At 55.1% G+C, this 15,917-nt stretch overlaps 2 protein-coding genes across 7 annotated transcripts in view; both read left to right on the forward strand.

Moving 5' to 3' along the window:
* The window catches only part of LOC140909372 (uncharacterized), a 46,656-nt gene extending 44,509 nt beyond the window's left edge, over nucleotides 1-2,147 (forward strand). For all 6 annotated transcript variants that reach the window (XM_073338500.2, XM_073338499.1, XM_073338497.1 and 3 more), the window contains one exon: nucleotides 1,456-2,147. In XM_073338500.2, coding sequence (XP_073194601.1) covers nucleotides 1,456-1,673 — 218 coding nt within the window. In that variant the 3' untranslated portion in view covers nucleotides 1,674-2,147. The remainder of the gene's footprint in view (nucleotides 1-1,455) is intronic.
* Nucleotides 2,148-7,393: 5,246 nt separating this feature from the next.
* The window catches only part of SLC29A1 (solute carrier family 29 member 1 (Augustine blood group)), a 57,263-nt gene continuing 48,739 nt past the window's right edge, over nucleotides 7,394-15,917 (forward strand). The window contains exon 1 of the mRNA XM_073338506.1: nucleotides 7,394-7,458. The gene's annotated coding sequence lies outside the window, so the exon portion shown is untranslated. The remainder of the gene's footprint in view (nucleotides 7,459-15,917) is intronic.

Below are 15,917 nucleotides of genomic sequence, written 5' to 3' on the forward strand. Positions count from 1 at the left end.
GCTGCCTGGAGCACCAGAGGCTGGCGGCGCTACAGCCGTGCCGCCCAGAGCACCAGGAGAGGCCGCCTCCCCACCGCGCAGCACAGAGCTCCGGGTTAGGCCGCGGCTCTGCAGCTGTGCTGCCTGGCAAGAGCTCGCAGGCCCACTGCCCAGGGGCTGCGCAGTGAGCTGAGGCTGCAGGGGAGGGGGAACAGCAGGGGAGGGGCTGAGGACTAGCCTCCTGGGCCAGGAGCTCAGGGGCCAGGCAGGAGGGTCCCGTGGGCCGGATGTTGCCCGCAGGCCATAGTTTGCCCACCTCTGGACTAAGCACAGCGTCACTGGCTTTCAGCTGAACCGCAGACTTTCCCCCCCATCCCTAAGGTGTCCTTTCCCCAGGAAGTTCAGGCTTTCCTTTTCAAGGTCTGAATTTCATTGCCAAAGGCCACCATGTGATGGCACCAACATCCTTCTCCTCACTGCGACACATCTGCAATAGAGATGGGTCTCTTCTCTGGGTACCTGGGGAGGTTACTCCCAAAATAAAGACAGGTTTCAGAGTAACAGCCGTGTTAGTCTGTATTCGCAAAAAGAAAAGGAGTACTTGTGGCACCTTAGAGACTAACCAATTTAATTGAGCATGAGCTTTCGTGAGCTACAGCTCACTTCATCGGATGCATACCGTGGAAACTGCAGCAGACTTTATATACACACAGAGAATATGAAACAATACCTCCTCCCACCCCACTGTCCTGCTGGTAATAGCTTATCTAAAGTGATCATCAGGTTGGGCCATTTCCAGCACAAATCCAGGTTTTCTCACCCTCCACCCCCCCACACAAATTCACTCTCCTGTGAATAAATGTGTAAAGAGTTGTCACTTTGGATGGGCTATCACCAGCAGGAGAGTGAATTTGTGTGGCGGGGGTGGAGGGTGAGAAAACCTGGATTTGTGCTGGAAATGGCCCAACCTGATGATCACTTTAGATAAGCTATTACCAGCAGGACAGTGGGGTGGGAGGAGATATTGTTTCATATTCTCTGTGTGTATATAAAGTCTGCTGCAGTTTTCATGGTATGCATCCGATGAAGTGAGCTGTAGCTCACGAAAGCTTATGCTCAAATAAATTGGTTAGTCTCTAAGGTGCCACAAGTACTCCTTTTCTTTTTCCCAAAATAAAGTGGATAGGAAGTCCCTGTATTTGTATCCCATTCCCCAATGCCCCTTATCCAGACAGTCCCCCACATGTGGGACCAGATTGGAGCTGGGGCCCTGCTAGTCAAAGCTCTCATACTTCCTGAGAGGGAATTGGGTTATGACACCCCCCGTCCGGCAAGCCAGACCATCCCTCTGACCAGGGGCCATACAGGAGCTGGGGCTGGAGGGGAAAGGCCCCATATCCTAGGGCCCTTGATAGTTCAGTGGTGGTGGTGTTTCCATGGGAAGCTGCAACCTGTCCAATGCTCCATCTCTTTCAGCCACTTACCAGAAGATCACGCCGGTGTCGGTGCCCAAGGAGCCCCTGGAGGCTGGGAACAGCTACTCCATCACGCTGTACATCGGGGAGCAGGCAGTGGCCATGCCCAGGGCTCGCTGTCACTCCTTTGTGGCCAGGCCGGGGAGCCCACGGGAAGGCGCCCTCTCTCGCCACAAGAACAAATCCGTCTTTAAGAAGTTCTTTGGGAAGAAAGAATGAGCCGATTGGATGGGGGGGGATGCAGGTTGCAAGAGGGCTTGAGACTGCCGTTGCTTCCTCCACGCAAGCCTGTTAGCTCCCACTCATGTGCCATCCTAGCAGGACCTCTCCGCCCAGCACCTGTCCACAGGGCTCCCTCTCTCCCCAGGGCTGATGGGAGTACTGCGGGGGAGAGAGACTGCTGTGCTGGGCCATACCAGCCCAGGGGCTGCCCCTCACCCACCCACCCCTAAAGGAAGCAGATGCCAGGGGCCAGGCTGCTCTGGCAGACAAGGAGCAGAAGGGGAGTGCATTGCTGTATCTATCAGAGCCCTCTCGCTGAGCTTGCAGGGCCTGGTCTCTGTGTGCCAGTGGAGCTGATGGAGCCCTGTGGCAGGGAGGGGTGTCGGGCAGCTGGTTCCCCAGACACCCCGGGGCACATGCTGTCCAGGGCGGGGAAAAGGGATTATTGTTATTAAAACCAAACAAATCAAACTATCTTGCTGTTTCTTCCTCCCCTTTCTAGCAGGGCCAGTGTTAGGAGGAGGCTCACTTGGGCTGCGGTTCTCCTGAGTCCCATGCCAGGGGGCCTTCCTCAGATCCTCCAGGTGTGCTCTAGGAATCAGTGCTTTCTAGGGGGAGCTGTGCTGGGTTCAAAGGAGAAGGGGCCTAGTCTGCGCTGCTCTGGGTTGGCGAGGGGCTCCTTGGAATGCCAAAATTACAGGGGGAGCTGGGAGTCTCTCTGGGAAGCCTTGCTCCGGAGCGTTCCTTGTCCGTGGTAGCTCATAGCCCAGCCCCGAGCTGCCCAGCTGACCCCAACTAGAGCAGGGTCTACAGGAAACCTCACTTCCCTCCCCGGGGACACAGCCTGGAGGTGATTCCACACCACTGAGTGCTAAGCTGGTGAGCTTTCCTCTGCCTGCCCCTGCCACCCCCTCCCCTAGGAGACCTGCCTGGAGAAGGAGCTGTGCGTCAGGCCAGCCCCGGACATCCCTCCGAGGGGAGCTCAGTCCAGAAGTAGCGCCTGTTTTTCACCCACTGCTCAGGTGGGATTTACACCGGGCCATGCCCCAGTTCACATGGTTGGTGTAGGGGGCAGGTTCATTACTCCGTCCACTGAGACCACAGATGCTTTGCAGCAACTGCACTGGGCTGCACTTGCCTCTGGTTGCTCCTAACCAACCACAAGGGCACAAGGGCTGGGCACAAGGGGAGCCAGTGGGCTCCCTGGGCTGCCATTCAGAGTGGGAGGGTATCAGGCACTGGATGGAGTAGGGGACTGTGCTCAACGCCAGGGGAAAGGGGAGCCATATCACACCAGCGGGGCTGTCTCCCCAACCACCCCCACACACATGTGCCTCTCTTCCCTGCTGGATTTGAGATGCTAGGATTGGGTTTAAAAGACAGGGATGCTCTAGGATCACAGGGAAGGCCGTGGGCACCAAGGAAGTGTGTCAAGTTCAGGGTAAGGGGCTGCTCCTACCAGCTTCACAGCTGCCATCCTTCCCTTTGCCCACATCTCTGCAGCACCCTGGCCATTAGCTAGCCCCTTTCTTACTGCAGGGCTGGGATCTACTGGTGCATGGTACTACAGCAAGTCCCGGCAGGATGGGGGGGATGGGGCCTGTCAGACTGGAGTATCTGGGTTTTTTCCCATTTCCAAAAGGAACTTCTAAACGAATTGCAACTTCTAATGTGTGAGCCGGCGCGGCCCCTGGGGCTGACCTCAGGGCCCCTGGGCCGAGCAAATAAGGTAAGGGTGGGGTCCCCTGGCACCAGAATGTGGTTAGCGAGTTCCATTCTAATCTTTGCTCAGTCCCAGCTGATACCTGTGGAGTGAAATGGGCAGGTCTTGGTCCACTTCCCAGGGCCATAGCACAAAATCACAGGCAGAACTGACACTGATTGGCTACCTTGTTGGGAGCCACGGCTGTGAGGTCAGGGGCCGGTGGGGCCATGGAGGCTGAGCTCCCCTCTCCCCCAGGGGAAGGTCTGTGGCACACTGGCTGGCATGTGAGGGGATGCTGATCCTGCTGCTGGCCAGGCTTTACCTGTCTGTGCACACAGTGGGAGTCAGTCTTCAGGGCTTTCAGCCTGGCACCTATGCAGGGATGTTCCCAATATCTTCCCCCTTTTCAGCCCAGGAAAGAGTCTTCCTCTTAGCTTCCCTGCCCCGCTCCTATTGCCTCCACCTCCTGGGTGCTGGGCCAACTCAATCACCTGCTTTCACTCTCGCCAAACATGGTGACAGGTTTCAGAGTGGTGGTGGTTTTAGTCTGTATCAGCAAAAAAACCAGGGAATACTTGTGGCACCTTAGAGACTAACACATTTATTTGGGCATAAGCTTTCGTGGGCGAAAACCCACTTCATCGGATGCATGCAGTGGAAAATACAGTAGGAAGATATATATACACAGAGAACATGAAAAAAGCTTATGCCCAAATAAATTGTTAGTCTCTAAGGTGCCACACGTACTCCTCTTTTTTTAACTCTCGCCAAAGTAAACACAGCATCCATGCTTTCTTGATGGGAGCAGGTGAGAGAGGCAGCCTCTTGCCCCGCGGCAGGAGCCTTGTGCTCTCGGGACTGGGGAGGGGGCAAGCCCTGGCAGAGGCTGGAAGAAGCTGGCTGTGATGATGGGCTCAAGGACCTGGCCACCCCCTACTCAAAGAGCAGCTGGTCAGCAATGGCCCAGCGTCATTCCATGGCTGCTGAGGGCTTGTGTGAGGGGGGCTGGTGGGTCTCAGTCCAGTCGTTGGTGGGACAAGCGTCCTCATTGCCAAATCGCCAGCGTAACAGACAGGGTCAGGCCTTGTACTGGGACGAGAGCCAGCAGGAAAAGCCAGGGTGCTGAAGAGAGAGGTGTGGGTGACCGTAGGGGTGCTGTCCAGTCACAGCCAGTACTGACCCCAATGCCCCAGCCTGGGAGGGGGTGCAGTGCTGCAGGCAGCAGTGTAGGTGTCTCAGTAGGGGGCGCTCTCCCCTCCAGCTCTGCACTGAAGCCCATGCCCCTGCCTGGTACTGTGTGGCTTGAGGGGTCCTCTTTGGGAAGAACCCTAAACTCAAGGCCCTGCCCGTTTGCAGCCCATGAAACTCCACAGCCCCCTTCTTTATGGGTTCTGTCATTTAGCCCTGGACTCCCAGGCAGGTCACATTCTACTGACAAACCTCCCCTGCAGTTTCTGTGGGGTGAAGCTGCTTCCTTTTGCAAACTGCTGCTGCAGGCAGCGCCCACCGGCTGAACCAGTGGGGGCTGTGCTGAGCCAGTCCCAGCCAGCAGCATGGCTCTTAAATCTGCACCTGCTGCGCAGTCTGTGGAAGGGTTTGGCTCAGCTTTGGGGTTAAGAAGCGCTTCGTTCCTGTGGGTGCTAGACATGCACTGGGACTACTCGGCCAAGAGCGGCAGAGAAGAGATGGCAGTGTAAACCCCAGAGACAGCTGGATCCTTGAGGTAACGGGCTGGAGAGCGTGTGGGACCCAGATGCACAAGGCCGTGGGGTGAGGAATGAGGGTGATAGGGGAGCCCTGACCCTGCAGGGCTGGAGCACTGGAATGTGGGGGGATGAGGGGTCCTGGGAGCCCAGCTCTGGGAACGCAGATTATGCTTTCATAACGGTAACTTGGCTGTTCTGGTGTGGGGTGATCCTGGAGACAGAGGCACCAGCTCAGGGACCCTGCTGTAAACTCCACAGGGCTGGCCGGTCCCCTCTGGGTCTGCACCTTCCCCCACTGAGCCAGGACCTGGAGCTGAGCAAAGCTCTGAACCCTCCTGCCCCAATGTCTGTAGAAAGGCTAATATGCTGGGCTGGCCTACACCACATGAGGAAGTGAAAGGGCCCCTGGGGAGGAGGCAGAAGCAGAACCGGTTACATGGAGCTGCTGTTCTGGTCCCTGTCCCAGGGTGTCCCCTGTCTCTCAGGGCAAACTACTGCCCCACAGGGATGCCCACTACTGCTCCCTACTCTGGGGGAGGGAGCCTCTGTCTGTCACTCACAGGGCTGGCTTGCTGTGCCCCAGGAAGCTCTCAGAAGCAGCACCTCAGTCGGTTCCTGCCAGGAGGGAGATCCTGCAGAGGGAGGTTCACAGCATTGCCTGGAGAAGGATCTGAGTCCAGCCCTAGGCACCCTGGCCTTGGGAACCAAGGAAATGGTGGCAAATGTGGAAGGGATCTGAGCGGCTGGGGTGTCCCCTCATGGTCAGGGAGCGTTGGTGTGTGGGATGCCTTAGTCCTCTTCTCCTGGATGAGGGGCTGCAGAGGGAGAGAACTAGGGGCAGACACTCTTGCTGAGGACTCAAGGCTGGGTTCAGTCAGGTAGCTATCAAGACTGGGGGAAGGGCCAGACAAAGGGGGAAACAGTTCTCAGGCCCCTCACCCCTCCAACACACCAAGGGCCAGAACCACTGTTCTGCTGCGGGTCAGGAGCAAGTGGCACTGGCAGAGCTGGGTGTGGGGAGCCCAGGGCTGGGATAGTGGTGGGGGGGCTGCAGGTCAGGGGTGCGGGGCACTGGCAGAGCTGGGTGTGGGGAGCCCAGGGCTGGGATAGCGGGGGGGGGGGGCTGCAGGTCAGGGGTGAGGGGTCCGGGCAGAGCTGGGTGTGGGGAGCCCAGGGCTGGGATAGCAGGGGGGGGGCTGCAGGTCAGGGGTGAGGGGTCCGGGCAGAGCTGGGTGTGGGGAGCCCAGGGCTGGGATAGCGGGGGGGGGGGCTGCAGGTCAGGGGTGAGGGGTCCGGGCAGAGCTGGGTGTGGGGAGCCCAGGGCTGGGATAGCGGGGGGGGGCTGCAGGTCAGGGGTGAGGGGTCCGGGCAGAGCTGGGTGTGGGGAGCCCAGGGCTGGGATAGCGGGGGGGGGGGCTGCAGGTCAGGGGTGAGGGGTCCGGGCAGAGCTGGGTGTGGGGAGCCCAGGGCTGGGATAGCGGGGGGGGGGCTGCAGGTCAGGGGTGAGGGGTCCGGGCAGAGCTGGGTGTGGGGAGCCCAGGGCTGGGATAGCGGGGGGGGGGCTGCAGGTCAGGGGTGAGGGGTCCGGGCAGAGCTGGGTGTGGGGAGCCCAGGGCTGGGATAGCGGGGGGGGGGCTGCAGGTCAGGGGTGAGGGGTCCGGGCAGAGCTGGGTGTGGGGAGCCCAGGGCTGGGATAGCGGGGGGGGGGCTGCAGGTCAGGGGTGAGGGGTCCGGGCAGAGCTGGGTGTGGGGAGCCCAGGGCTGGGATAGCGGGGGGGGGGCTGCAGGTCAGGGGTGAGGGGTCCGGGCAGAGCTGGGTGTGGGGAGCCCAGGGCTGGGATAGCGGGGGGGGGGGGGCTGCAGGTCAGGGGTGAGGGGTCCGGGCAGAGCTGGGTGTGGGGAGCCCAGGACTGGGATAGCGGGGGGGGGGGGGGGGCTGCAGGTCAGGGGTGAGGGGTCCGGGCAGAGCTGGGTGTGGGGAGCCCAGGACTGGGATAGCGGGGGGGGGGGCTGCAGGTCAGGGGTGAGGGGTCCGGGCAGAGCTGGGTGTGGGGAGCCCAGGGCTGGGATAGCGGGGGGGGGGGCTGCAGGTCAGGGGTGAGGGGTCCGGGCAGAGCTGGGTGTGGGGAGCCCAGGGCTGGGATAGCGGGGGGGGGGGGCTGCAGGTCAGGGGTGAGGGGGAGTGGCCTGTTTGGAGGGTGCCCCAGCACCCCCTCGCACTCAGCCTCTGGGAGAAGATGAGCACTAGGACCCGGGGAGCGCTCCGCAGCCCGGGAAGCCGCGAAGCAGGGACCGCTAAGCCTCCCCCGAGAGTTGTCAGCGAGAGGCGGCGGGAGAAGGAACCAGCCACCGCTGCGGCCCCGGGAGACATGTAAGCACCCGCCGCCACTGTGCCGCGGGGCTGGCGCGGCCCGGCTCTCGCGCCGGGCGGAGTCCCAGGCGCCGGGGGAGGGGGAGGGGGAGCTACAGGTTGCAGGTTCAAGAGCGGAGTTCCGCGCTCGCCCGCCCGCCCGGGCGTGCCCCGGCTTCCCGCCTCCCTGCTGCGGGGACAGGTCGCGGGCTCTGCCGCGTGTCGGAAGTTGCCCGGTGTAGCCCTGCGCGCGCCGAGTGTGCTCCCAGCCCGTCGCGTGGCATTCCGAGTCCCTCCCTGGGCTGGAGCTGCTGCGGGCCCCCCGGGCTTGGCGGCTCGGCTAGGTTCCCTGCCCGGCCTCCTGCCCTGTCAGTCACCACAGCCCCCTCTGCTCTGCCCACCCCCGCCCCCCAGATTCCTGTGTAGCCCCCCGCGGTTCATTCCCAATCACCACCCTGCCCCCCCCCCCCACGCGTGGCTTATCTACACACCGGGTGTATCCTGTGGTGACTGTTGGTTTAGAAACATATCGTCCGAGCTGTGCAGCCCCCTCGCCAGGACACGGTTCCACCCTGTCAAGGGCCTGATGACAGACAGAGGAACAATACTGCGATAAGCACCTTTATGCGGCTATAACTGCATCCATACTAAGGCATTGCACTGATTTAGCTATGCCCCTATAGCAGTACAAAATCTGTTTGTGGACCAGCCTTCAGACTGCACCATCCCTGCTGCCCTGCCACCTTATGCGGCTCTGCCCTCGCCTGCATCTCGAGTCTCATTCTTTATGTCCTTGCCCCTTCTCCTCTCTCTCCCACCTTTGTGCATGACACCAGCTATGCATGGACTGACCTCCCCGTGCCAGCCCCCCTTCAGACCCTACCTAATGGCTCGCTTTTCCTTTGACGTCCCACACGTGCTCAGATTCAGCTTATACATCGTTCCAGAGTAGCAGCCGTGTTAGTCTGTATTCGCAAAAAGAAAAGGAGGACTTGTGGCACCTTAGAGACTAACCAATTTATTTGAGCGTAAGCTTTTGTGAGCTACAGCTCACGTCATCGGATGCACCATGATGAAGTCGGTTTTAGCCCACGAAAGCTTATGCTCAAATAAATTGGTTAGTCTCTAAGGTGTCACAAGTACTCCTTTTCTTTTAGCTTATACATCAACATCTTTGTAACTGCTCGGGAGGGGTGCCCCTCCACCACTGGACTTTCTCTGTTGCTCTGAACTCCTGGGCAGGCTCGGGCTTAGGCAGCAAATCCTGAGCCTGTAGCTAGGCTCAGCTCTGAATGGCTGAGTCTGGCCCTCTGCAGGGTGCCCGTGTGTGTGTCAGGGGCAGGAAGAAGGTGCAGGTACTACCTGTGCGCACCATGCTCTGGGCTCTCAAGGTCACAGCTTTAGTCTGCAATCCCGTTAAAGGGCCACACAGCTTGCTGGCAGCTCATGCAGCAGCTGTCCCTTCAGTGCGGTGTCCAGTTCCATTACAGTCCCCTCTCCCTCCCATCCTACTGCCCAGAGCTGCCTCCAGATCAGGAGGGAGCAGCATGTCCACAGTCTGTGATAGGTTGAATTCAGGGATGGGGTGGTGCCAGGAGTTAGGCATTCCTCGGGGAAAGAGAAGCAGCAAAGCAAGGTGTGAGGGCAGTCTGAGAAGCTGGAGTAGGGAGCTAACTGGGAGGGAGAGAGGGTGAGCTGGGCATTTGTCCAGCAGTGAAGAGTTTGCCTTCAGGAGTACAAGAATGTGTTTTGTCAGTGTGGTTAGAGCAGGGGCTGGGAACCAGGACTCCTGGGTTCTGTCCCAGACTTGCTGTGTGACTGTGAGTAAGTCACTACCTATGTCTGTGAAGAAGTACTTGTGGCACCTTAGAGGCTAACTAATTTATTAGAGCATAAGCTTTTGTGAGCTACAACTCACTTCATCGGATGCATGTTAAGCTTATGCTCAAATAAATTTGTTCGTCTCTAAGGTGCCACAAGTCCTCCTTTTCTTTTTATGGATACAGACTAACACGGCTGCTACTCTGAAACCTGTAGTGCTAATATTAATGCTGGGGCACCAGCCCTCTGCATTGTGAAGCAATTCGTCTTCCAGGGCAGCTGTCAGCATGGGTTGTTGGAGGGAGCCTGAGCTGCTTCCCAGCCGCAATGGATTGTGAGGGTGGGGCTCTCAGTGTGGAATAAACCAGGGTTCTAGGGACATTGTTCGGTATCAGACAGCAAGTAACCCCCTTCTGCTGGCTCAGTTCCAATGCAAGCCCATCCAATCCCTGCCAGTGGGCACAGTCCTTGTCCTTCTACCCAGTCGAATACAAATCCTGCCAAGGGACTGCTCTGGAACCAGAACAGCGAGCTGTCTTCCCCAGTGAGGATGCCAACTCCTGTTCTGGGCATCAGGAGTATGCCTTGAGCCCCGTCTGAAGCCACCTCTCCAAGGAACCGGATGGGCCTGATGCTCAACACTCAGCTACATGCATCCTTGTGTGATGCTTTAAACTTCTCCTGGTTTCCCAGACACGCAGCCCAGAGGGGCAGTCTGTTGCTCAGTGGGTTGCTGTGTGCTGTTCAAGTGATGCTGCCCTGGGGACAACCTCTGCATTACAATCAGCTGAGAACTGAAGGAGTGAGTCAGCCATCTCAGGATGGCTGCTGGAGCCCCAGTCCTTTCTCTGGGGCTGTCTATCTCAGATGGCTCTGCAGGCTGGTTCTGTGAGTGCAGTGGAGAGAGGCAATGGGCGGAGAGTCACTTTTCAGACTAGAACTACATGTCAGGTGGCTCACCCGAGGTGACGCAGCCTGGGAATAGAACCCAGGAGTCCTGCCTGACTCCCAGTTATGTGCTCTAACCACTACAGTTTAAGACCACACTTCCTTCCAGACCTGGCAATAGAACCCAAGTGTCCTGACTCCCAGTCCTGGGCTTTCACTACAGGCCCAGCTTTCCTGTTGGGGAGCAACCGTTAAGAAAGCTCCCTGCCACCTCCCCGGTGTAGTGTAGGCCCCACGCAGTTGGACCTCAAAACTTATACCAGTTCCCTGCATCTTGAAACTGCTTCCTGCCAAGGGAGATAGAGCCCGATCTGCTACTCCTAAACCTCATCAGCTACACCCACAACCCCCGAATTCCCCACATGCACCATTTCCAGTACTGCCCCCTTTCCCCAATACTCCACTGCGCGAGTGAGTGGAACAGCAAAGCAAAGTGGGCAAGACCTCTGGAGCACTTCACTTGCTGTGAGTAGTTTTGTGCTGCGGAGATCTTGTCCAGTTCATTTTGCTTCTCTACTCGCCCAAGGTGTGAAGCAGAGGCCAAAAGGGGCAGCTTCCTTCCCTGATGCTGCTCGCCATCTCCCTCCATCCCCTGATATCATGGGTGATTAGCACTCTGCTCATTCACACTCCTGTTTAACTTTCTTGTCCTCTTACCTACGTACATCAAGCCACAGGGGAATTTAAGTCTATAAACCACCTAATCCATTTCCCGTGTGCCTCATGTGCTACCCTGATCCCTGTCAGGGAACAGTGCAGGACAACTCCTGCTCTCTGCATGGCATATGGGGTTGCAAGCTTTCCCTCCCCAGCTTTCTTAAAGGGGAAATCCATTGCCTGTTGTTGTGGCTGAAGGTGAGCTGTATATGGAGCCCTGTATCGCTTGATTTCCCACATCCCGAGGGAGCCTTTGGCTGAGCCATCCAGGTGTATTGCTGGGTTAGCAGGGAGGCTGCTCCCTCCTGCTGTCTGAGTGGATCAGAGTTGGAGTTGACTTAAAACAGCAGGGAAAGATCTGATGTTGGAGCAAATCCTTGGCCACCTGGGATTTCACCGTTGTCTCTGCTGTGCCCATTGTGGCCTCTCAGAACTTCACAGCAGCAGTGGGGATAGCATTCAGATCCTCATGCTCCACTGACACAGGCCCAGCCACAGGAGCTGTGGGAGAGTTGCCATAGCAGTACAGGGCTTATGGCACCCAGCTCAGTTGTTTGGATTCCAAGCAGCAGAGTGCAGTGGTTTGCTAGCCAACTCATCACTGTGTTTTAAAAGCTCTTGCCTACCTGCCAGTCTTCTTACAGTCCATCTGCCTCTCTCTGCTTTCCCTCAGTTCTCAGGCAGCCCAGATCAGGTAGTCAGTCACACCTGAATAATTGCCCATCCTCTCTGGCTTTGCCATAGGGACAAGGGGTAGGGCTCCATGGCTGAAATAGGGAATTGAAACCAATACCTGGAGCTCCAAAAGCACAAGAACAAAGGGAGTAACTCTATTAGCTGGCACTAAATAGCAGGCTGTTATAATCCCTCAATCTGGCCTCTGGGGGCAGCAACATGATCACACACACCAAACCAGCATCTTATACAGACGCCTGAAATTGTAACACCAGCTAAAGTCCCACAGCAGGGACCAGGTTGTCCTGGTGCCCCCTGTTCAATACTGGTGGGCCAGCTCAAAAGGAAGCTGAATGGCCCTGCAGGAGCATCCTAGGCCCTAATCCCGAGGATGATAGATCAAAGCTGTTGCACATAAGGCCTGTCTCAGACACTCAGGAGACCAACAGACCTTTTCTTCCTCTAGTTTTGGTGCCAGTGTAAGTGTTCAGATATTGGGCCATAAATGCCTCCTGTTTGCTCAACAATGGCTGGGATGAGTCAGGTTAGTGCTGCCACCCAGGATCCTCATGGGAGGGAGTTTGATTTCCCCGGCCAGTTCACTTTTAACACTTTGTCACCCATCAGGTGCTTTAGCCCAGAAGTGGCTGCTCCCTAGAGAGCCCAGTGGGGCTCAGAGAGGTCATGTGGCAGTTCATGAGAAGTATCTACCCACTCACCAGGAGGAGCTGGGCTGTGCCTGGTCCTGCTGCTGTCAGCTGGCTTGTTTGCTGCTGTGGTGAATTTGGTGGTGGTGAAATATGCAGGATTTCCTGGTCTGGAGCTGCAGACCTTTGTGGACAGGGATACACACACATACCCCCACTCCTCTGGACAATGTGCTCTGGCCCTATTCTGGAGGACCCCCTCCAATATGGGGGTCCCAGGCAGGGGATGGGCCGAGTGAAAGGGACAGTGCAGCCCAGTGGCACTAGCTGGGGCATTTCTCTCTGACTGGGCGGAGCTGTCACCATTTGCTGGGTGGTTGCTGTGAGACTGGACCTTCCTGAGTCATGAGCACATTTCATGATCTGCAAAGTTTCATGAGGTGAAATTAATAGGCATCAGGTTTAAAACAAACAAAGCGAAGTATTTCTTCACACAATGCACAGCCTGCGGGACTCGTTGCTAAGGGATGTTGTGAAGGCCAAAACTATAACTGGGTTCAAAATAATTGGATAAGCTCATAGAGGATAGGTCCATCAATGGATGGACCTATTAGCCAGGATGGTCAGGGGTGCAACCCCATTCTGTGGGTGTCCTTAGCCTCTAAATGCTAGGACTGGACAACAGGGGATGGATCACTTGAAATTGCCCTGTTCTGTTCATTCCCTCTGAAGCATCTGGCACCAGCCACTGTCGCAGACAGGAAAGATACTGGACTAGACGGACCATTGGTCTGACCCAGAACGGACATTCTTATGTTCTTTAAGTCAGCAAGCCAGGGACTGGCAACCAGGGAGTGAATGAGTGAAATGCTAGGGAGAGAGAATCCTGTTCCCTCCCTATGGGCCTCTTGCTGGCCCCTCTGCACAGTCCAGAAAGCCACCTGTGATAGTCTTTAGCACAGAGCTGTTCTTTATCTGAGGGATTGAGATAAGGCTGTTCCCAACCCGGGATGGAAGGAGCTGCTAGCAGGGCCTTAAGACTGTGTCTCCTCGCTGCTGCAGCCTTTGCTGTGAACTGTGCCCAGCACACAACACTCCAGGACTTTACTCTCTCCCCCAGCAAGCCCTGTGGGATCACTCCTCCAGGGCCCAGTACTCCCCGCACTGATGGGATAGGGAGCCATCTTCCTTTGTCCCGTGTACGAGGCCATGCACTCTCCTGGGGCGTGGAGGGGGAGGATTGTTCCTCTGACAGACCCTTCTGTCCAGGGCTTGGCAGGCTTTCATAACAACCTGCAGAGCCAGGCTGCAGTGTCTTCAGACCAGCTTCGTGGCCATGTCTAACTTTGTGAGTAGATCCATTAAAGTCAATGTGCTTAAAGTTAGGCATGGCCTTAAGCCATTCCGTTTCCGGGCCTGTGGTCTGTTGTATTGATTTTAAGGGTGACGAGATAAAAGTGTTGATTAGCCTTTGAACTGTTTGAACGTTAACTCTCAAATAAAAAACAAGTTCCTTAAACAAGCGCAAGAAAAAAGCTTTCATCCTGATCTGCTTCTTCTGTCTTGAGGGCTGGGAAAAATAAAATAAAATAAAACAAAACAAAAGAAGCTAAAATGTGGTGGGGAGACAAGATGTTTGGGTCTTTTTAAGTCTCTTTTTAAAAAAACCCAAAAGGAAAAAAGCGGGTGGTGTAGTTTATCTCTCACTATTTTGTCCACCAATTAGGCCTCATATTTGCTGCACTAATTTTAGTCTGTTGATTTCAGGAGTCATGTCTTTTTGTTGTTTATTTAATTTATTTTTAACAGTCCTTAAATCATATTAGTCAGCTTTTTTCTGTTTAGACTAATTGAGTTTGTCTGTCTGGTTTTCTTGCATTAGTTCATAACACTTAGCATTAAAAACTACTTGACCTATTTTCCGTAGTTAATTCCCAAGCAAGCAAACAGAGTTACAAATTGTTGTAACATCTTATAAACTTTTACATACTTTTTACATTTAAGCTTACAAATAAAGTAAATTTTTAAGCCCAATAATTATAACAGTTCTTATCTCTTCCTACTCAGCTGGTGCAGGCAAGTCCCTTTTGCAGTGCTTTGCTGGACTGCAGCATGGTTGAGTGCCAGCTAGCTCAGCCCAGTGCAGAGATCGTTGGTGGGTCGGGGATAGCAACAAAAAGATACAGTGAGGATGTTTGCCTGCCATGTGTTACTGCAGTCCCAACCTGGGTAGGTTGCCAGTTACTATTTAATCAGCTTATTTGTATCCGGCTAGGAGGAGACAGGACACGTTCTTTGCTTGTCCATGAGGACTTTGCTACTTTGATTCATGCCTTTGCCACCTCAGGATTGGATTGTTGCATCACACTGCATCTTAAATCCCGGAAGAAGCTCGCGTTGCCCACTCAGTGGTATATCTTGCCGGGAACACGTGCCATCAGTGCTCCGGGATGCATGCTGTGGATGTCTAGATGGAGTTTAAGACCAGGAAAGCCCCAGATGGCCCAGGAACTGCCTATTTGAGAGACTGCCTCTTCCCCGTGCCATATTGCTGCAATTGAGGTAGTGGCACTGTTCGGTATGAAACAGAGGGCAGGGGGCAAGGTATTCTCTGTATGGGCCCCTTGGCTTTGGAACTCTCTTCCCCCCGCCAGGGCCAAAATAGGCCAGGTCTGCTGACCTCAGGCTACACTGCAAGGGTCTTCTTTGGAGGGGGACTTTTGGAGGAGGGGGAAATTGCTCAGAGTGCTATATGGGGAGGGCTGGGTGCTTTCCCTCATTTCTCCTTTGCGGTAAGATTTGATCAGTTACGATTGGATGTTGCAGATTAATTCCTCCCTGTTTGTGATATGGTGTCATGGCACTGTACATATTGGCCTCCATGCAGTGTTCTTGCTTGGGAGCATGCTAACATGACTGAGATGATGGTAAAAATGTCAGGAGCTGCTAAGGCTGGGGAGCGCTCCAGCCATTTGGGGAATGTTTAACAATAGCTCAGCAACTGCTTAGATCTAAAGAGAAAACATTTTCTGAAGTATCACGTGTAAAATCTGCCTTCCCAAAACATGGATTAAGCATCTGTTTCCTCTGTTAGCTTAGACAGAAGATAAATACTGGAGAAAGAACGAGGACTTGTGGCACCTTAGAGACTAACAAATTTATTTGAGCATAAGCTTTCGTGGGCTAAAGCCCATTTCATCAGATGCATGCAGTGGAAAATACAGTAGGAAGATATAGATATATATACAGAGAACATGAAAAAATGGGGGTTGCAATACCAACTGTAACAAGAGTAATCGATTAAGGTGGGCTATTATCAGCAGGAGAAAAAAAAACTTTTGTAGTGATAATCAGGATGGCCCATTTCAAACAGTTGACAAGAAGGTGTGAGAAACAGTAGGGGGAAAATTAGCACGGGGAAATAGTTTTTAGTTTGTGCAGTGACTCATCCACTCCCAGTCTTTATTCAAGCCTAATTTAATGGTGTCCAGTTTGCAAATTCCAGTTCTGCAGTTTCTCGTTGGAGTCTGTTTTTGAAGTTTTTTTGTTGAATAATTGTGACTTTTAGGTCTGTAATTGAGTGTCCAGGGAGGTTGAAGTGTTCTCTGACTGGTTTTTGAATGTTATTATTCTTGACATCTGATTTGTGTCCATTTATTCTTTTGCGTAGAGACTGTCCAGTTTGGCCAATGTACATGGCAGAGGGGCACCTGATGGCATATATCACATTGG

The sequence above is a fragment of the Lepidochelys kempii genome, chromosome 3, assembly GCF_965140285.1.
Source record: "Lepidochelys kempii isolate rLepKem1 chromosome 3, rLepKem1.hap1, whole genome shotgun sequence".
Classification (NCBI taxonomy): Eukaryota; Metazoa; Chordata; order Testudines; family Cheloniidae; genus Lepidochelys; species Lepidochelys kempii.